The sequence below is a fragment of the Gracilinanus agilis genome, chromosome 1 (assembly GCF_016433145.1).
Source record: "Gracilinanus agilis isolate LMUSP501 chromosome 1, AgileGrace, whole genome shotgun sequence".
Taxonomy (NCBI): domain Eukaryota; kingdom Metazoa; phylum Chordata; class Mammalia; order Didelphimorphia; family Didelphidae; genus Gracilinanus; species Gracilinanus agilis.
Genome location: NC_058130.1, coordinates 332,324,422 through 332,346,471, shown reverse-complemented (window position 1 = coordinate 332,346,471; position 22,050 = coordinate 332,324,422). Strand labels below are relative to the sequence as shown.

At 34.8% G+C, this 22,050-nt stretch overlaps 1 protein-coding gene across 1 annotated transcript in view; it reads right to left on the bottom strand.

Moving 5' to 3' along the window:
- Positions 1–22,050, bottom strand: part of SSBP2 (single stranded DNA binding protein 2) — a 266,841-nt gene that overhangs the window by 106,843 nt on the left and 137,948 nt on the right. Inside the window, exon 3 of the mRNA XM_044680670.1 lies at positions 21,198–21,287. Within this exon, the coding sequence (XP_044536605.1) occupies positions 21,198–21,287 (90 nt within the window). The remainder of the gene's footprint in view (positions 1–21,197; positions 21,288–22,050) is intronic.

Genomic DNA, 22,050 nt, shown 5'->3' with positions numbered 1-22,050 from the left:
CGAGCTAACATAATAAAAATGACAATTCTACCCAAATTAATTTACCTATTTAGTGCCATACCTATCAAGCTACCAAAAGAAACTTCTTTACTGAATTAGAAAAAACTATAACAAATTTCATTTGGAATAACAAAAGATCAAGAATATCAAAGGAAATAATGAAAAAAAATGTGAAGGAAGGGGGCCTAGCAGTACCAGATATTAAACTATACTATAAAGCAGCAGTCATCAAAACAATATGGTACTGGCTAAGAGATAGAGAGGAGGATCAATGGAATAGACTGGGGATAAATGACATCAGCAAGACAGTGTATGATAAACCCAAAGAGTCCAACTTTTGGGACATGAATCCACTATTTGACAAAAACTGCTGGGAAATTTGGAAAACAATATGGGAGAGATTAGGTCTAGATCAACATCTCACACCCTACACCAAGATAAATTCAGAATGGGTGAACGACTTGAATATAAAGAGGGAAACTATAAACATGTTAAGTGAACACAGAATAGTATACTTTGTCAGATCTCTGGGAAAGGAAAGACTTTAAAACCAAGCAAGAGTTAGAGAAAATTACAAAATGTAAATTAAATGGTTTTGATTATATTAAACTAAAAAGTTTCTGTACAAACAAAAACAATGTAGTCAAAATCAGAAGGGAAACAACAAATTGGGAAAAAATCTTTATAACAAAAAACTCTGACAGGGCTCTAATTACTCAAATATACAAGGAGTTAAAGCAATTGTATAAAACACCAAGCCATTCCCCAATTGAAAAATGGGCAAGAGACATGAATAGGCAATTTTCAGGTAAAGAAATCAAAAGTATCAATAAGCACATGAGAAAGTGTTCCAAATCTCTAATAATTAGAGAAATGCAAATCAAAACAACTCTGAGGTATCACCTCACACCTAGCAGATTGGCTAAAATGAAAGAAGGGGAGAGTAATGAATGCTGGAGGGGATGTGGCAAAATTGGGACATTAATGCATTGCTGGTGGAGCTGTGAACTGATCCAGCCATTCTGGCTGGCAATTTGGAATCATCCTCAAAGGGCTATAAAAGAATGCCTGCCCTTTGATCCAGCCATACCATTGCTGGGTTTGTACCCCAAAGAGATCATAGATAAACAGACTTGTACGAAAATATTCATAGCTGCGCTTTTTGTGGGGGCAACAAATTGGAAAAGGAGGGTATGTCCTTCAATTGGGGAATGGCTGAACAAACTGTGGTATATGCGGGTGATGGAATACTATTGTGCTAAAAGGAATAATAAACTGGAGAAGTTCCAGGCGGACTGGAGAGACCTCCGGGAACTGATGCAGAGCGAAAGGAGCAGAGCCAGAAGAACCCTATACACAGAGACTGACATTCTGTGGTAAAATCGAATGTAATGGACCTCTGTACCAGCAGCAATACAATGACCCAGGACAATTCTGAGGGATTTATGGTAAAGATGCTACCCACATTCAGAGGAAGGACTGCAGGAGAGGAAACATATAAGAAAAACAACTGCTTGAACGCATGGGTCGGGGTGGACATGATTGGGGATGTGGACTGGAAACTACCACACCAATGCAACTACCAACAATTTGGAAATTGGTCTTGATCAAGGACACATGACAAAACTAGTGGAAATGCGCATCGGCCATGGGTAGGGGGGGTGCGGGGGGGGGGTTGAAGGGGAAAGGAGGAGCATGAATCATGTAACCATGTTAAAAATGAATATTAATAAATGTTAAAAAATAAATAAATAAATTTAATTATAATTTTCATGGGACCATTTTTGGAAATTTAGTAGTAGGTTGTACTATTATTAAAAAACACAACCCAGTGGAATTGTGCATTGGCTAAGGGGGATTAGAGGGATTTGGGGGAGAGGGAAAGAACATGAAATATGTAACTATGGAGAAATATTCAAAATAAAAATAAAAATAAATAAAAAAAAAAACAAAAAAAAAAACAATATGGTACTGGCTAAGAGACAGAAGGGAGGATCAGTGGAATAGACTTGGGGTTAATGACATCAGCAAGACAGTGTATGATAAACCCAAAGAGCCCAACTTTTGGGACATGAATCCACTATTTGACAGAAACTGCTGGGAAATTTGGAAAACAATATGGGAGAGATTAGGTTTAGATCAACATCTCACACCCTACACCAAGATAAATGCAGAATGGCTGAATGATTCGAATATAAAGAGGGAAACTATAAATAAGTTAAGGGAAACTATAAATAAGTTAAGTCAGATCTCTGGGAAAGGAAAGATTTTAAAACCAAGCAAGAGTTAGAGAAAATTACAAAATATAAAATAAATGATTTTGATTATATCCAAAAAAAAAACCCTTTGGGCATAATTAAGTCCTGTGATTCTTAAATTGCCTTTCCTTTAACTGTTTTTCTGCTCAGTTATTTTTGATAGTGGATACATTTTCTGTTCAAATTTTTAGGTTTTGACTTTCTTCTAATGTATCTTGTCTCACTGAATCATTGAGTTCTGTTTGCTTCATTGTATTTTATGAGTAGTTTATTATGTGGGTCATGTCCATTTTCTGTTCTAAGCTATTTAATATATTTCCAATATTTTTACTCAAGAGATCTGATTCATTTAATATTGCCTGCCACATTTCTTCTATTCACTCTTAGAGCTCTTGGAGTCAACCAAACTTTTTCTCAGGCTCTCCTTGTAATTAGAGAGGTTATTCAAAGTTAATTCAAATTATATTCTGAATTTTCTTAAGTTTACTTGTATCTTCAGTTTCAGTTCCTGGATTGGACTCTGCACTAGTGTTAAAGTATATGCAAACTTCAAATTTAGGGGTACTGCTTTATCCTCTCCTTTTTCTAATCTGAATGATGCTGGCATTGACCTGTTGAATGTCTTATTTGTGACTATACCCAGACCTTTTCTTCTGCTGAAATGTCTGACTTCTGTTTCCCTTTTTTTTTGGTGGACCAATGCATGTATCATTGGTCCTATTTCCAACTCCTCTTTGTGTAATTACTATTTGGAAGTGATGCTGGTATGAGTACTATATGGCAGCTAGATGTTTCAGTGTATAGAGGACTAGCCCTGGTATCAGGAAGACTTCAGTTGAAATCAAACCTCATATATCTGCTAGCTATTTGATTCTGGACAAGTCACTCTACCTTAGATTCCTCAACTGTAAAAGGGTGATGATAGTAACACCTGCGTCTCGGGATTGTTGTTAAGATTCAATGAGAATATTTATAAAGGATTTAGGACTGTGCCTGTTAAATAGGAAATCTCAATAAATACTTGTTCCGTTCCTTCTACTTCCCACTTCCTAGAGGAGACAGGAAGAGGCTCCTAATGCTGCCTGTTTCAATATGGGTCTCTCGCTCTGTTCAGTCATATACTGGAATATGACTGTCTTCTTGCTGCTCCTCCATTAGAAGTTTTGGTTTTTGACTTCTTAGAGGATTCCAAGGCATGGATGAACTATCCAAACCCATATCTCCCCCTGCAGTGGCCTATCATGGGCTGTATCTATCCTCCTCTATGTTTGTGACAGCCCAGGGCTGAGATGCTATTTGCTTCAGGCTACATTTATCATGGATTGGGATGGTTTCAGACTTCACACACCCTCATTCTTACCAATGTGTCCACAGTTCACAAGCTTCTGGTGATTTTCTTGTAAAATCAAGATGGAAATGCTTGTCTTTCCCTTTGTTTTACTGATCACTATTTCATCTGGTGTCCTTTAAATTTTTTGCTGGGATTTTTATTGAGGAAACTGGGCTGTGAATTGCCCTTTCACAATGCCATATTAACTTGAACTCTTCTGATGAATTAATTCACTCAACAAGTACTCATTAAATGCCCACTTTGATACAATTTGTTTTAACCCAAGAGATAATACCCAATGAATTCCTAAGCAAATTCTCCAATAAAACATGTACCCAAAATATTGTTTTATTAATTTATAGAAGGATGTAATGTTTAATTTTGACAGGGGTATAGCATTAGCCATTGTATCTGATTATCAATTTTTCATTTTTATGCTACTGAATTCATTATGTACATTGTTTTCATCATATTTTCTTTACTATGTATTTGAATCTTCCCAAGTTTCTCAAATTTCTTCATATTTTTCATTACTTATGGAAAAGTAATATTTAATTACATCTATATGTCATAATTTGTTCATTTCTAAATCACTGGTCATGTATTTTGGTTCTAGCTTTTTATCACTGCAAATCAACATTTTTATCTGTATGGGTCTATTCTTACTGTCAATAACTTCCTTTGGTTTAAATTCCCAGAAGCAGAATATCTGTATCAAAGGGTATAAACAGTTGAGTAATTTTGCTTATAAATTCCAGACTGTTTATTCTGAATGGCTGAAGGAATTCATAGCTCTAATAGCAATGAATTAGTGTTTCTGTCTTCCCACAACTCCTCCAACAGTGAGTTTTCTCATCTTGGTTAACTTAATGTTTGTAAGGTTTTACTTAAGGGTTGTTTTAATATGCAAATCTTCAATTAGTTGTGATTTAGAATATTTTTCCAGTGGTTATTTATAGGCTATATTTCTTTTGAGAACCATTTTTCTATTAGAGAATGGCTCTTAATCTTCTAGATGTGTCAATTCCCTATATATCCTGGATGTTAAACATCAAAGAATAATTAATGCAAAGATTTTGCCCAATTTGTAACTTTTATAACTCAGCATTTAGCATAGTACCTTGTACACAGTAGCTATTTAATAAATGTTTACTGACTGACTTTTCCTCTGATCATGCAAAAACACAAATACATACCTGTGCATGTATAATTTCAATTTATAACACAATTGCCTGTTTGGTCTCTTATGAGCTTTAAAAACACTTGGTCTAATTAAAAATTGTTCTCTTATTAATAATTGTTAAGATATGATTTCTCTTTTCCTTCCATTCATTTTAAGTATTTTAAAAAATATTTAGATAGTTTGTTTATTAGCAATATATTATCTTATATCCTGTAAGATGTTGTTCAAATTTATTTTCTAACAAACTATCTAATCTTCCTAGTGATCTCTACCATCGATTTCCTAGTAGTTTATATTACTGAGTTTGACAACAATAGCCTGCTGTGAACACTTGTTTCAAGGTCATGCTTATCTACTCTGTTTCATTCATCTACATTTCTGTTTTTCATCTAGTACCAGATGGTTTTGATAATTACTGCTTTGGTAGTACAGTCTGAAACCTGGTAGTGCCAAACTTTCTTCTTTCCTACTTTTCTATCACTTTATTCCTCTATATTCTTTAACTTTTACTTCATCAATTTAATTTTGTCATTATATCTAATTCTGTAAAATATTCCTTTAGTAATTTGGTTATGGCATACACTAAAAATAGAGAATTTATATGTTCATTTTTGTCATATATTTTTACTGTCCAGAAATACCCTATCTCTTTAAAGTTCTTGGGTAGTCTTGTGGTCTATTAAAAGTAATTTTGTAGTTGTATTTATCCAAATCTGAAATGTGTTTTGATAGGCTGATTCTCAAATACTCAATATCTTGTGCTATTATTAAATGCAATTAATCTCCTATTAATAATCACAAAAAAGGATATCTGAGGCTTTATTTTTTATCTTTTTACCTCTTCTGAAGTTATTATTTCTCTCACAACCTGGCCTTTCCCCAGCACAACTGCACATTATTCTCTTTTATGTATACTACAGTTGAAACTAAGCTAGCTTTCTTATTGTTCCTTATGCATGGAGTATTATTTTCTGTCTTCTCTGTTTTTGTTCTGGCTATCCCTTGAGCTTAGAAAACATTTCCTTTTCATCTTTCTCAAAATTCTTAATTGCTTTCCAGTTCAAATGATACCTTCTACATGAGGCCTTTCTTGAACCCTGCCACATTCTGGTACCTTCTCCCTAAAATAAATTTGTGTGAAATTTAGAAACACAGGTTATCTCCCCTGGTTAGAATTTATAAGTTCCAGAGTAGAAGCAGGTTGCTTAACCTCTCCTAACCCACACATACAGGACTCCTCAAGAAGATATAAAAACAAATCCACACGAACGAAGGGACCCCACAACAGGGTGCAGCATTGAAGGTACGTGGAATCTGGGCATTTCCAAGCTATATAGGGGTGAAACAGCTCTCACTAAAACGTGAGCTGAGCAACGCCCTCCCCGCCTCCCCACACCACCTACAGTGCCAAAGCCAGCGCAAAAGACTTAGAGCAAGTTTGGGGCACCCATTAAGTCCTTAGCAGCTACATGGGGTCACCAGGGCCTGCTCCTGAGAGCAGCAAGACCTAAGACACCAACAGGCTAAAGAACGCGTGGACTTTGAACACAGACCCTGAGTGCAGGCTCGGTCCCAGCTGCAGAAACGGATCCTGAGCGCAGGCGTTGACCTTGAGTGGGGTGCAGAGGGGTGCACTACTGTGGAAGCAGTGCCCTAAGACTGTTAAAGGAGCTTCAGGCAGAGGAACAAGCAAGGGGACCACCAGGAGGCTTGACCCTGAGAACAACTAGACCTGAGACTTCAGGAACCTAAAGAGCGCAGACAGAACCTGGGCGTGAGGATAAAGCTGAGTGGGCACGTGGCTAACAATGGCAAGCCAGAGATAAGAATCCCAGGAGAGAAAGATCAAGAAGAAATCCTTAACACTAGACAACTTTTACACAGAAAAAATCCAGACAACAGAGCAAACAGCAGAGGAGAACAAATAAGTAATCATATCCAAACCTTCCCCCCAAAAATGAAAACTGGTCACAAGCTATTCAAGAGTCCAAATCTGAGATTATGCGAAAGATGGTAGCGAACTGGCAAGAAAATAACAGTTTAAAAGGCAGAATTTCACAATTAGAAAGCGAGGCTCAGAAATCAAATTAATTGATAAGCAAATTGAAGACCAGAAATGACCAGCTGGAAGCCTTGAAGAACCAAAAAGACCAGATTCAAAAGGAAAACCAAAAGATTATAGCCGAAAACCAGTCTCTAAAGGCTAGAATTGGGCAATTAGAAAATTATGCCCCCAAATCAAAAGAATTAATAAGCAAATTGGAGACCAAAATCAAACAGCTGGAAAACAGGATAGACAAAATCGAAAAGGAAAATCAAAAGCTTACAGCAGAAAACCAGTCTCTAAAGACAAGAATCGGGCAAGTAGAAGCCAATGATCTCTCAAGACAACAAGAACAAATAAAGCAAAGTCAAAAGGCTGATAAAATAGAAGGAAACCTGAAATATCTCACTGAGAAATTGACAGATCAAGAAAACAGGTCTAGAAGAGATCATCTGAGAATCATTGGGCTTCCTAAAAAAGCAGAAATTAATAGAAATTTGGACTCCATACTAAAGGAAATTATTCAGCAAAATTGCCCTGAAGTTCTACAACAAGAGGGCAATATAGACATTGAAAGGATCCATAGATCGCCCTCTATACTTAACCCTGAAAAGATAACCCCCAGGAATATAATAGCCAAATTCAAGAGCTTCCAAGCAAAAGAAAAAATTTTACAAGAAGCCAGAAAGAGACAATTTAGATATCAAGGAGCACCAATCAAGATCACATGGGATCTGGCAGCCTCCACACTACAAGACTGCAAGGCTTGGAATATAGTATTCAGAAAGGCAAGAGAACTGGGTCTACAACCAAGGATCACTTACCCATCAAAACTGACTATATACTTCCAGGGGAAAGTATGGGCATTCAAAAGATAGAAGATTTCCAAGTATTTGCACAGAAAAGACCAGGACTAAATGGAAAGGTCGATATCCAACCACAAAAACCAAGAGAAACATGAAAAGGTAAATAAGAAACAGAGGGGAAAGAAAGAAAACTCCAATTTTTAAATTTGCCTCTTTAAGGGCTTCAATAAGATCTATTATTTGTACTCCTATATGGAGAAATGTTATGTGTAATTCTCTGTAGTGAACTCTATTCACTATTATAGTATCCACTATTATAGTAATTAGAAGAATTATTCACAATGAGAGGTTGGAGTACTAAATGGTCTAAGATGATAAGGGGGTGGGTGGGAAAGAGCGGGGTGAATAGTAGAGAACACCAAGAGAAACTTGAATGAATAAGAAAAATAGGATATTCTCTTATACACAAAGAGGGCATAGGAAGGGGAGTGGATGAATACTATTATAAGGAGAGGAAGAGAGCATTAAGAGGTAATATTTAAACCTTACTCTCAGTGTAATTAACCCTGAGAGGGAAGAGTAGCTTTGTTATTCATTGGGATATAAAACTCTAACCCTACTGAGAAAGTCAGAAGGGATAAATCAAGGGGAGCAGGGGAGTGGGGAGGTCAAAAAAGGGAGGGGAGGAGAAGGGAGAGGGAATTCAAGAGGGGAATAACAAGGGAGGGGGTAGAAAGGATAGTAAATCAAGGGAAGGGACAAGGGTTACTGGTTTAAAACAAATCACTGGTTTAAAAAGAAATAGCCGGGGGCAGCTGGGTAGCTCAGTGGATTGAGAGCCAGACCTAGAGAAGGGGGGTCCTAGGTTCAAACCTGGCCTCAGACACTTCCCAGCTCTGTGACCCTGGGCAAGTCACTTGACCCCCATTGCCTACCCTTACCACTCTTCTGCCTTGGAGCCAATACACAGTATTGACTCCAAGATGGAAGGTAAGGGTTTTAGGAAAAAAAAAACAGGAAATAGCCTAAGAAGAAGGGGTAGAACTAAGAGAGGATACTAAAATGTTGGGGATACACAACTGATAATTATAATTCTGAATGTGAATGGGCTGATTGATTATACTAAATTAAAAAGCTTTTGTACAAACAAAAACAATGCAACCAAAATCAGAAGGGAAAAAAATTGGGAAAAAATATTTATAACAAAAACTCTGACAGGGGTCTAATCACTCAAATATACAAGGAATTAAATCAATTGTATAAAAAATCAAACCATTCCCCAAATGGGCAAGGGACATGAATAGGCAATTTTCAGATAAAGAAATCAAAACTATCAATGAGCACATGAAAAAGTGCTCTAAATCTCTGGTAATTAGAGAGATGCAAATCAAGACAACACTGAGGTGTCACCTCACACCTAGCAGATTGGCTGGAATGAGTGTAGGGGAGGGTAATGAATGCTGGAGGGGATTTAGCCAAATTGGGACAATGGTGCATTGCTGGTGGAGTTGTGAACTGGTCCAACCATTCTGGATGGCAATTTGGAACTATGCTCAAAGGACTATGGAAGATTACCTGCCCTTTGATCCAGCCACGCCATTGTTGGGTCTGTGCCCCAGGGAGATCGTGGATAGATAGACTTGTACGAAAATATTTATAGTCACGATTTTGGTGGTGGCAATGAGCTGGAAAACAGGGGTATGCCCTTCTATTGGGGAATGGCTGAATGGACTGTGGTGTATGCTGGTGATGGAATATTATTGCGCTAAAAGGAATAGTAAACTAGAGGAATTCCATGTCAACTGGAAGGACCCCCAGGAGTTGATGCAGAGTGAAAGGAGCAGAGCCAGGGGAACATTGTACATAGAGATGGATACACTGTGGTGGAATAGAATGTAGTGGACTTCTGTGCTGGCAGCAATGCAATTACCCAGGACAATTCTGAGGGACTTATGGAAAAGAACCCTAACCATATTCAGAGGAAGAACTACAGGAGAGGAAACACAGAGGAAAGGCGGCTGCTTGAACACATGGGTTGAGGTGGACGTGATTGGGGATGTAGACCTGAAACTACCACACCAATGCAACTATCAACAATTTGGAAATAAGTCTTGATCGATGACACATGTTAAAACCTGGGGAGGTGTGCATCGGCTATGGGGGGGCAAAGGGGAAAGTAAGAACATGAATCATGTAACCATGATAACTTTTCTAAAAAATAAAAATTATTAAAAAAGAATTTATAAGTTCCTTGAATAAGATATCATTTAAAAATTTTTGTCTTTATATCACTACTACTTAGAATAGTGCCTAGTACACAGTAGGCACCTAAAAATAATGGATGAATGAGTAATTATTTTTATGACTTTCAAGGGTTCTTTAAGAAATTCATCACATCACCTTGACATATATGTAATATGTTGTTTTTGTTGTTCAGTCATTTCAGTCATGTCCAACTCTTCATGATCCTATTTGGAATTTTCTTAGTAAAGATATTGCAGTAGTTTGCTGTTTCCTTCTCTGGCTCATTTTATAGATAAGGAAACTGAGGGAAACTGGATTAAGTGAAACTAAATTCCCAGAGCCACAAAGCTAATAAGTGTCTGAGGCTGAATTTGAACTCAGGAAGCTGAGTCTTCCCGACTCTAATGGTAGCACTCTATCCACTGAACCACCTAACTTTCCTTATAGCAATTGCTCAGTTGTGTTCAATTCTTCATGATTCCTTTTGAGATTTTATTAGCAAAGATACTGGAGAGGTTTGCCATTTTCTGCTTTAGCTCATTTTCATGAGAAAACTGGGGCAGAAAGGGTTAAGTAACTTATCAAGGGTCACACAGTTAGTGTCTGAGGCTAGATTTGAAGTCAATTCTTCCTGACTACAGGCCTGGCTTTCTATCACTGTGCTATCTAGCTAAGCTATTTAACCTCATCTTTTGCCTATTTTTATACTCCCTTTCCCTCTTTATCTTTCTTTCTCTGATTTTTGCTTTCTTGTATAATTCTGAGTTGTTTTCCTAGAATAGTTGAACTATTTCATCACTCTAACCAGCAGTGAATTAGTATGTCTGTCTTTCCATAGCCTCTCCAACAGTAAATTTTCCCCATCTTTGCTAATTTGATGTGTATGTGGCAATACCTCTGGGTTGTTTTAATTTGCAATTCTCTCATTACAGGAGGTCAGTACAAAATATCTAGCACTATGCCAATAGTATGGAGAATAAATATCATTGCTTTATTCCTGATTTTAGGGGAGAAGTTTCCAATGTTGTCAGTGAGGCTAGGTTATTTAAATTATCTATTTTTTTACTTGCTAATTTGGGCATTTTGTATTTTTTTCAAAAATGAATTAGTTTGGGGCAGCTAGTTGGCTCAGTGGATTGAAAGCCAGGCCAAGACACTGGAGGTCCTAGGTTCAAATCTGGCCTCAGATACTTCCTAGCTGTGTGACCCTGGGCAAGTCACTCTTAATCCCCATTGCATAGCCCTTACCACTCTTTTGCCTTAGAACTAATACATAGTATTGATTCTAAGATGGAAGGTAAGAGTCCAATCAATTAATTAATTTATTTTATTTTAAGTGCTATAATATATAATTAGATTGGGAAACTTTTAAAATTTTCATTTTAATTCATTCTGAATTTAATTATCTCATTCTTTAAAATGTTAAGTCTAACTTCATTAAAAACAAAATAATAAACTATTTTGCTAATCTTTTAAAAATTTTTTGTTAGAAAAGTCTATCTGCAATCTTGTTTCTTCTATTTTAATAGTTTTTATCCTTATTTTGAGACTATTTTAAAATTTGTTATTTGCAAACTCAATTTATCAGACTCCTATTTCTACCTCATACATGTGTTCAGAAATATACATTTTTCTTTAAATAATTCTTTATCTATATAGCAATAATTTTGGTACGTTATCTATTTTCTTTAACATAATTATTTGTTCCTGCTAGGATTTGTTCTATGACCCACTCATTATTGAATTTCCATTTAAGTTTGTGTCTTTTAACATCCTGAATAAAAATTTTAATATAATGATCTGCATAGAATGTGTGTGTGTGTATTTGATTCTCAGGGTTACCCCTAAAACACAGAAAGTAGTCAGTGGCATTCTGGAAACTTCAAGGGGGAATTCAATTAATAACAAAATTCAATAAACACTAAATGCCTATTGTTTGCAAAGTATAATGCCAGTTGTTATGAGAAATATAAGGCAAAACATTTTACTAGTCTCACAAAAGCGCATCATAGTTTAGCCTCAGTTTCCTTATCTGTAAAATAAGAGGAGTTATACTTGATGGCTTCCATGATTAATAGTACCTCTCAATCGATGATCCTTTTATTTATGACACTAAAAATACATCTTGCTATTATTCTCACATTGCTTCTTATAATTGATATCTTATAATATTGGAATCGATGTGAATAGAGGCTCTGTCTACTCATTCTAACTGAACCAGATTCCATGCCAGATTCCGTCCCCTCAATGACAGTCACAATTCTATTTTCAAACTGGCAAAATCCACATTAAAAGTATATATTGATAATGATGCAGGTCACATAAGAGATGATTTAAGAGGTGCCTAACCTCCTGGCACTTTTTTATTGCTGTATTAGTCACAGTGAAACAGTATGTTTGAGACAGCTCAATAGAAGGATTCACTATTCTATAGACATTATACTGGGAACTCAGGCAAGGCTCAGAGTGACTATCAGGCTGGAGAAACTAATAGAAAGGGGAGGAAAAAGCGAGGCAAATGAAGGAGAGGAAGGAGCATATTTTCCTTGGGAAATAATAAAAAATTAGTATTTAGATAGCAATTTAATGTTTGGAAAGTGTATATACATATGTATATACATATATATGTGATACATGTATCACATATATAGAGAGAGTCTAATTTGAATCTTAACAACAAACTTGTAAAGCATTATTTGTATTATTATCTTCTTTTTATAGATGAGAAAACTGACTCAGAGAAGTTAACTGATTTGCCCTGGATCACCCATTAGTGTCAGAGATTTTTGGATTTGTGTATTCCTGATTCTAAGACTAATGCCCTATTCACTAGGTCACATATAATCCTTCTCCTAGTTTTGTCTCATAATCTCAGGTTAGTAGTGCCATGCAACCTTCCAAAAAAGGATATCCAGTTTTTTGAGGGATTGGGGTGAGGTAGGAGTACCCAAGGGCCTATTGAAAATTATCTTAAATATGGCTAACACAATCATAAGCAGAGATATTACAAGATGCCTCCCTAGAGAGATTAAAATACATAAACATTCATTTTGAAACAGATGTTCTTTCAATGGATACATGTGTATACCAAACTTACACTTTGATTCTTGAAAATAGTTTAGGCAAAAGATGGAAAAGACTATTAAAATAATAATAATGATAATGATAATAATAGCTGTCTGTTTGTCATGCATAGATCTTAAAGGTATTTGTAACAATATGGTAGAGTGGAAAGATTGAATCTTAACAGAGAAGACCTGAGTACAGAGTCAGTCTACCTTGGTGAATGTAACAGTTGACAAAGAACCTGAATGTATAGGAAGACCTGAGTTCAAATTCTGTCTTTGATGCTTTGTGACCTTGGGAAAAACAATTAACCTCTTTTTACCTTAATTTCTTCACTTATAAGATGAGGGGATTAGATATACATGATCTTATATTGAGAAAATATTTCTATATGTACCAAAATTTAATCCTATTATATTATTTGCAGAGAAAAATACATGGTAAATATCCTTCTGTTGGCATAGGGAATTTGGACTATCTTCTAGAACATAGGGATCCTAGAATTATTCCTAAGAAGCAGAACTATTTCTTTTTTTAATATTTTATTTTTTTAGAAACATTTTTCATGGTTACATGATTCTTGTTTTTACTATCGTCTTTACCCCCACCCCATATCCAACGCGCATTTCCACTGGTTTTAACACGTGTGATCAATCAAGACTAATTTACATATTATTGATAGTTGCATTGGTGTGGTTGTTTAGTGTCTACATCCCCAACCATGTCCTCATCAACCCATGTGTTCAATCAGTTGTTTTACTTCTGTGTTTCCACTCCTGCAGTTCTTCCTCTGAATGTGGGTAGTGTTCTTTTCCATAAATCCCTCAGAATTGTCCTGGGTCATTGCATTGCTGCCAATACAGAAGTCCATTACATTCTATTTTACTACAGTATATCAGTCTCTGTATACAATGTTCTTCTGGCTTTGCTCCTTTCACTCTGCATCAATTCCTGGAGGTCTTTCCAGTTCACATGGAATTCTTCCAATTTATTATTCCTTTGAGCACAGTAGTATTCCATCACCAGCATATACCACAATTTGTTTAGCCACTCCCCAATTGAAGGGCATCCCTTCATTTTCCAGTTTTTTGCCACCACAAAAAGCGCAGCTATAAATATTTTTGTACAAGTCTGTTTATCTATGATCTCTTTGGGGGTACAAACCCAGCAATGCTATGGCTGGAATGAAGGGCAGGCATTTTTTATAGCCCTTTGAGCATAGTTCCAAATTGCCATCCAGAATGGTTAGATCAGTTCACAACTCCACCAGCAATGCATTAATGTCCCAATTTTGCCACATCCCCTCCAACATTCATTACTCTTCCGTGCTATCATTTTAGCCAATCTGCTAGTTGGGAAGTATAGATAGTAAGTGACAGCATCTTATGCTTCCTCTTCATAGCTATCAGCAGAAATGAAGATATGCCCACTTAAGCTGGGTTGTTTTCTTTCCTCTCTTTGCAAGGATGTGAAAGACTACCATAGTTATGGGAAATCACAAATGGAATCTTAAAGATCATCTAGTCCACTATCATCTAGAAAAAAGGGGTGGCCTGAGGTTTTAAGAAGATGATTTATACATATGTGATATGATGTAGAATAAAATCACAGAATGTTACAGCAGGAAAGTGACCTCAGAATTGAGATCTAGTCCAACTCTATCATTTTTCTGAAGTGCAGAAAAAGGTTTAAAAATTTGCTGATGGTACACAGGTTTTAAGAAAACAGAAGGGAGATTGAAATGAAGGTCTCTGATTTCCACATTCCCTAATACATATCAATAGACATGGAAATAGAATGGAAATTTCTTAATGATTTGGCAAGGGATTCAAGTAGAGCATACCTGGTATAGAATTCCTATGAAGAAATCGTTCTTATATCATATCTTAACTCATATATCTCCTGGGATATATTGTGATGACCATACAACCAATGAATAAAATTGGACATCTTTCTATCTCTGTCTTATTATAAGCTATATAAATGAACTAAAAGTATCATTATGTACAGACAATTTGATAAGTGGATTCTATCCATTAGAAGAATAAAAGACATAAATACCTTCCCAAATTTTGAATTTTCCAAAGAATGTTAACAGTCTTCACCTCTACATGTAAGATTATATTGCAAATATTCTGATTTTTAAAACTTTCTAATAAAAACTACACATACTTTGTTTTGAGGATCTTTAATCACATCTACATCATTCAATAAAGAATTTTCAGTAAGATATTTTTGAAAGCATAAATAATTTTACATTTTAATTAAATCTTGTTTTTAAACCACAGAACATTGTAAGAAGATGGCATTTCAATGTTTTCCATCAAGTATCTTGGTACTTTTTAGCTTGACTGAATACAATGAAAAGGAACAATAAAAAGGAACACAATTTCAGGATAACTTGTCTAACTTTTTCTAAGTGAGTATTATGACATACAGCCAAGTTTTCTAAAACAAGGTTCTAAATGGAAAATCTAGGTAAAGATTTTCAACATTTGCTTTTCCTCCCTTTCTTTCTTCTTGATCTATTTCATCACTTGCAGCAGCTCTATAGGTGTTTTGCAATTGCATTTTTTAAAAAAAGCTTATTTAGTTACTCAAGCTGAGCAGTTTTAATTTGTTCTAATAGTTGAGGCTAGTAAAACCATTACCACAGCTGCGGGATGGCATTATCAAAGCCAGCAGCTGTCAGGCACCTTTATTTTTTTAGGCTGCTTTTATCTTTTCTACTAGGGAACAACTTGCTCTATTTTCCAAAATATTGAATTCTGAAGTCTTCATTTTTAAGAAATTTGTACCTTTAATTTTTTTCAAGTGTGACTGAGACAATCAGTTTTATTTTCAAAATAATCCTGGCAATTTGGTACTAAGTTTTACAAATTTAAATCCCCATCAATTCTGAAGTATTAAAATGAATGATTTTCATAGCATTTATGATTACCTATCAATCAGGTCTACTAAGATTTTCAGTGCTCTCCTACTGCAAATTAGAAAGAATTTCTAATAGCTAATGCTTTGATTCTTTGTTAAAGACCAAAAAGACCTCTAGGGAAAAAGGTCTTTTCTCTCTGCTTCAAGTATTTCCTGTGACTAATTTCTGAAACAACCATGGTCAGGGAGGATAAACAGAAGAGACAGTCAAAGCATGAATAGTGTAGAGAGCATGAAGATGACAAGGAAGGACAAGTACCTAGACGGGCTGCTGTCACTGACTATGATGAACTGGCTACAGCAAAACAGACAATTGTTAATATGATGAATGGACTGAGAAATCCAAATTATATTAAAAACAGAAAGCATTGTGCCTAGAGTTTAGGAAAACTTGAAAAATTAACAATATATTTTTAGCAACAATTTAAGAATATATTTGTCTAGGGGGTATGTTTAATTAGCTAAGCCTTAATAGTAGCATAATATTTTTTCCTCTCATTTTTGATTCATGCTCTCTTGACTTTTTTTTTTCTTTTAGTAATCCAAGGATAGGTTATTTCTATTCTTTGAATTTCCTTGCTTTGGTTATTTTCTGCCACAAACTGAATGTTATTTAAATTGAGCTTTGTCTAGTCAAGAGTAATAACATAGAGAAGAAAGGAAATTTCTTTTTGTTCTTTCTTCTTGTATTCTTCCTGCCAAAGCATTAGGTCAGCTTGCTACTGTGCAGCATTGCTAAAAATAGCACCCCAGTAAAATATACCCCGAACAAATGCAGCTCTCTAAAAACCACCACTAGATGGCAAGGAAGCTTTATCATTTTTAACATTATGCTTGTATGTAAAATACGACTTGAAATCATGCTAGCAATATACTTTTTCACCAAATCAAGGATTTTGGATTAATTTACATTCTTACATATAGATACCTGTATTCTATAAGGAAATTACTTTCTATATTGTTTATGTTCAATAGTAGCCTGGTAAATTTAGTAATAATTAGTAATAACATTTATTTCAAAATACCAAATTTAATTTTCATATACATCCATATATGACCAGTTTTCAATTAGTTTCATCTAAGAAAACTAAGGATTTGAAGGCCAGAATACAAATAGTTTCATCAAGCTAAAAATTAAAACAAAATATAATGCACATTGAAAATGAACTAAGAAGGCTACCTGGTGTTTAAGACTATCTCTGAGATATGGATTATCTGGAAATTTAATGATATTATTTGCTTGAATACCTTATAAAATGACACTATATTTCAGGTTAAACATAGAAATAGTTTTAGAGAATAGATTTAGAGAATGGATTTAGAGAATAAAAGATATGTGCCCTCTGATGGAAAATTGCCTTATGGTAAAATTACAAGAAAACAAAAGCAGCTAAAAATATTTCTCTTAGTGTCATTAGCCAAAATAAAAAAATGCAAAATTTTAATTTCAAGCTACAATAAATACTGCTGCTCATCCTTGTTTTCTGTAGGTCTGGCCACTCCATAAAATCTTAACTGTCCTATAATCTCTAGCATATTTATGGAAATGATCTAAAATTTTCAAAACAGAAAAGAATAACTATTTTTCCTTTTCTGTTTTATTAAGCTATAGCCATTTTCTATCTAGAAAAGCTAATCTGTTTAGAAGCCAGCTACTTATTTCAGTAGAGCAAGAAGAATTAAGAAAAGAGAAATAGCTACTGACTAGGATGCTTATACCTCCCAATCTGGCTGTGAGACAGCCTTTTCAAATGAATGCCATTAATAAATAACAAAATTATATAATTCATTATTTAATTCAGATTTATTATTATCCAATTAAACTTCAGTCAGGAGACTTTTGATTTGTTATTAGGTAATTTTTTTCAGTCATTCTGCAAAGGCTAACATAAGAAAGCAGGAAGCCAAGCAAGTATAAGCTTTTCCACCCATGGTTGGAAGGCTCCATTGTGACTCAAAGTACTGAGGCTACCATTACATACCATATACATACTGCTACCATTGCAGCAGTGAGTAAATATAAAAAAAACTTGAAACTTTTCTCTTACTTCTCAATTTGGGAAACATAGTTTTAGACAAGTGATTTCCAAACTAGTCTTGCTATATAACCTGTAATGCTGCCAATTAGCTGAGTGTATTTAAAGTATTTTTGGATTCACCAGAAAGTTTGATTCCTTATAATTTTTATATGGATGGCTTATATTTTCCCAAACAAATCTCTGTACCTCTAATTCTTTTGCAGTTTTAAAATTTCAAGTGCATGCTGATTTTATTTCAATTATACACTCTTTAGAAGTAAACTTCTTTTTCATTGAAATCCTAATATTCTTCAGGATGAATGACATTAATATTTGACCAAATATAAAGATATGACTCTAAAGAAAATATACCAAAAAGGCTTGTTAAAAGCACACAAATTGTCATTTAAAAAATTTCTATTACTTAAATATGTTCTTATTTTTCATACAAATTCTCATTAATTAGGACTTCACAAATTCAGAATTTGAGATACTGGGAAGTCAGCTGAAATATTTTATATTGAGAGCATTATGGGGAAAAAGGGCTTGTTATGAAAATAAAAATGAAAACATGATTAGGAGGGAAACATTTATCCATTTTAGGTAGCTGTTTTTGAGCACTTTATTAAAATTAATCCATATACAAAATCATTCCATTATAAGCAAAGATTAGGATTATTACAGTGGGCACCAATATGTTAACTAGAAAATCATTTTTCTGTTTACATTAAACACTAGTAGGCAACATTCCATTAGCCTAGTTCCTATTACTGAGTATATCCCAAAATATGAGGTATCTCACTAAAAATTTCTTTGCAAGTCTTTGAAAATATCATATAATTTCTGATTTTCACTGTTTCAGACAGGTATTTCCCCAAGATAGTGTGAGTTAGGAAAATTTAGCTATACTTCAAGAAAATACAATAACATTCACCTTGAATTCCAGAAAAACAAAAGTAGAAGATTGAATGAAAATATCTCTAAGGCTCCTTCCTTCCTCGAATCCTATGACCATGATTGGGTAATACTTGACATTCCCTTGGTAGAGCTTATTCATCATCACTCTCTAAAAGGAGAGTAAGACATGGATATGAAAAGCTCAAATATTGTCTGCTTTACTGAATTTTAAACTAATGTGATTTGCTGACTTTATAATAGCTTAGCATAAATAAATTCATGCTATAAAGAATGAAGTAAATATTCTGATATGTTGTTGCATGTTGTTTTACTGTTTTAGTTAAAAGAATTTAAAATTCAAAACAATTACTTAACATTTTCTAATGACTGACCATTCTATATTTATGCATTTGAAGATATGCTTTCCTAATATTTATGTATGCTGCAAGTATAGCTCAAGTATATTGATTTTTATTAGCAACTGCCTTCTATTATCTGCCAGCACTCCATATGTTCACTGGTGTCCTTCAACATGGGAAAGAGTCTTCCCCAGTTGCCCTTCATATGTATTGCATGAAGTAAAAGAATGACTGAGGCAGGTGTGTAGCTCATGCTTTTGTTTTACTAGCAAAAGTCATATGAATACTCTTCTAGAAAGTTGACTCTTCTATTTAGGATTTAAACACAATTCATACTGCATCAATTACTCTTACTAAGTCTTTAGAGCATGGGTACGGAACACCTTGGAAAAGGAAAGGGGAGAAGAGTTTGCTCCCTATCAGAGAAAATGCAGAAACTGAAATTATGCTATGCATTATCTCTTGTCATAAAATACAGAATGGAGAGAGGGAGGAATGCCATGTAAATTCCTCCTCTACCCCCACCCCAGCAAAGGATATCTTCATTTCCTGCTCAATTTGACAAAGACTTCTGGCATGCATTCTACAGCAACCCATCTTAAGGAACCATTCCTTTTAAAGAATGACAAGCTTAAAATACCTACTATATGGCAAAGGGGTTGAGAACATGGGGTAAAAATAAAAAAGGAGTGAAAAAAACACAGTGAACTAAGAATTACAGAAGACAGGCAGTGGATAATGTGAGCTCCTTGCTACAGGTACTCTATTTTATTGTTCAGTATCACAGATATGCTGCTGTCTCTGGGATACCATAAACAGTACCAAAAAAACCAGCTACCACTATTTCCACTGAGATGATCAGTGAAAACAGTAATATGCATGTAAGCCTACTAATTCACTCACATATTTTAGGATACAATATTTCTCAGGATCACATACTTGGGCACATAAATATCACTTCAAAGATTTATTTACCATTACTTTTGAGTTCTAATTGTGGCTCTTTTATTCAGTTGTCATATATTGGGAGGCAGCATTGAAGACATTAATTGGAAGGCCAAGACTTGAAGTAAAAAAAAGTCTAGGTTCAAGGATGAGGGAATGTCACACAAGCCCTCCATGAACCCAGGCAACTATCTTAACATTCCAAGTTTCTTCAGAAAGATTTAATTACACCAAAGGATCATTGATCCAGACAAAACAGTGGCAAAAACTTGCCTCTATTTCAATATTTCAAATTTATTAAAGCATTGATTTATTCTGCAATGACATTAGTATGGATTATCTAATAATTAATTGAAAAAGATTTTGAAAATGTAAAGCACTGAAATAGCAGCCAAGTATTTTCATATTTAAAATATAAAACTCATTGTCAATAATTTATAATATATTTTATTAATTCTTCTATTGTGGTCGTTAATAACAATCCATATTTTAAAACATACAAAAATGTTCCATTTTTTTCAAAGATCAAAAAAATCAATTTTATTTTAAAAATAATTATATGCTAGATAGCATGTGTATAGGGGTGGGAGGATAGGATCTAGAATAAAAAGTGGGTAGAGGTAAGGAATGTATTCTGTGAAAATAAAAACCCTTACAATTACACAAATACTGGCACTCACTAAAGCTTCTTCCTGCTATGGTTGGTCAGATCATAACTTGACTGTACTTTTTAAGTACAGTGAAATTTGGATTCTCTCTGCTTTTTGGATAAAGGAACAGTATGGATAAATAAAATCCAACATTATTCTAAAATCTAGTTTCAGCAACCTCTCCCACCAAGGCTTTACCAAATACTAAGACCAAAAATTGTGGCTCTTCTTTCTCCTTCCTGACAAGCAGGAAGGAAGATGGCCAAAAGACAATCAAATAGTGGAGAAGACATTAAGGAAAGATACTTTATTAACTTGATAAGGGTCCATGAATAACCAAGAGTGGGTATGATGTAACTTTATGTTGTCATAAGATTTAAAATAGATTATTTCCTGCATAGCCTCAAACAGACACACAAAAGTTTCTACACCTTAACATTCCTGCATTCACAGTTTGTTTGTGTACCTGAAAGAACCCTGGTGGTACAGGACCTACTGGCATGCCATCTCCTGGGGGAATGTTTCCTAGCACTGGACTGGGAGCTGCTGCAGCACTCTGAAAAGAATAAAGGAAAAAAAAAGCCTCTGTCATTACAATGAAGGCACAAAACCAAAAGACTAATACTGGATTGTAACAAGGGTCATTTGGGGCCAGCAACTAGTACTTCTATATCCTTGCTCCAAAGATACTGTGTGATCCAGTTAGGAATTTAGTCTGCTACTGTATAGGTCAGATGACTGGAACAGGAAGTTTCAAACTTTTTGAAATTATAAAACGATTTTTTTCATATTTTTAAGAATCATAGAGCCTGGATCAAGAGATTCTATTACACACAACACACACCCCAATGATAATAGTCATATCCTATGTTATTGCTAGTCCATTTTATGGAATGGTTGAGGATATAAATAAAAGTCATAGCAGCAATTAAAGTTCATTGATAAGGTGATGAGATTAAAAAAGAAAATTTTGAGAATTGTAAGAAAAATTTGTATTTCTTAATGTATTCAATGTATAATAATTAAGAATTTTCTACCTATAAGGCTGTTCTTATGTTAAAAGCTAGATGGAAGAATGGATAGAAGGTTGCTTTCAAAGCCAGGAAGACATGTTCAACTCGTGCCTTAGATACATACTAACTTTGGGTGCCAAATCACATATGCTGCTTTAAGCAACTCTATTAAGACCATAAGTTACATGTAAACTATTGACTAATGCTGGTAGACGGAGCTGCTTACATAGGGATGTCCTATATCAATGAAAGCCTAAGTCTAATATGTTTCCTAAATATAAGATCCTGTTGGGTACTGGGGATGCA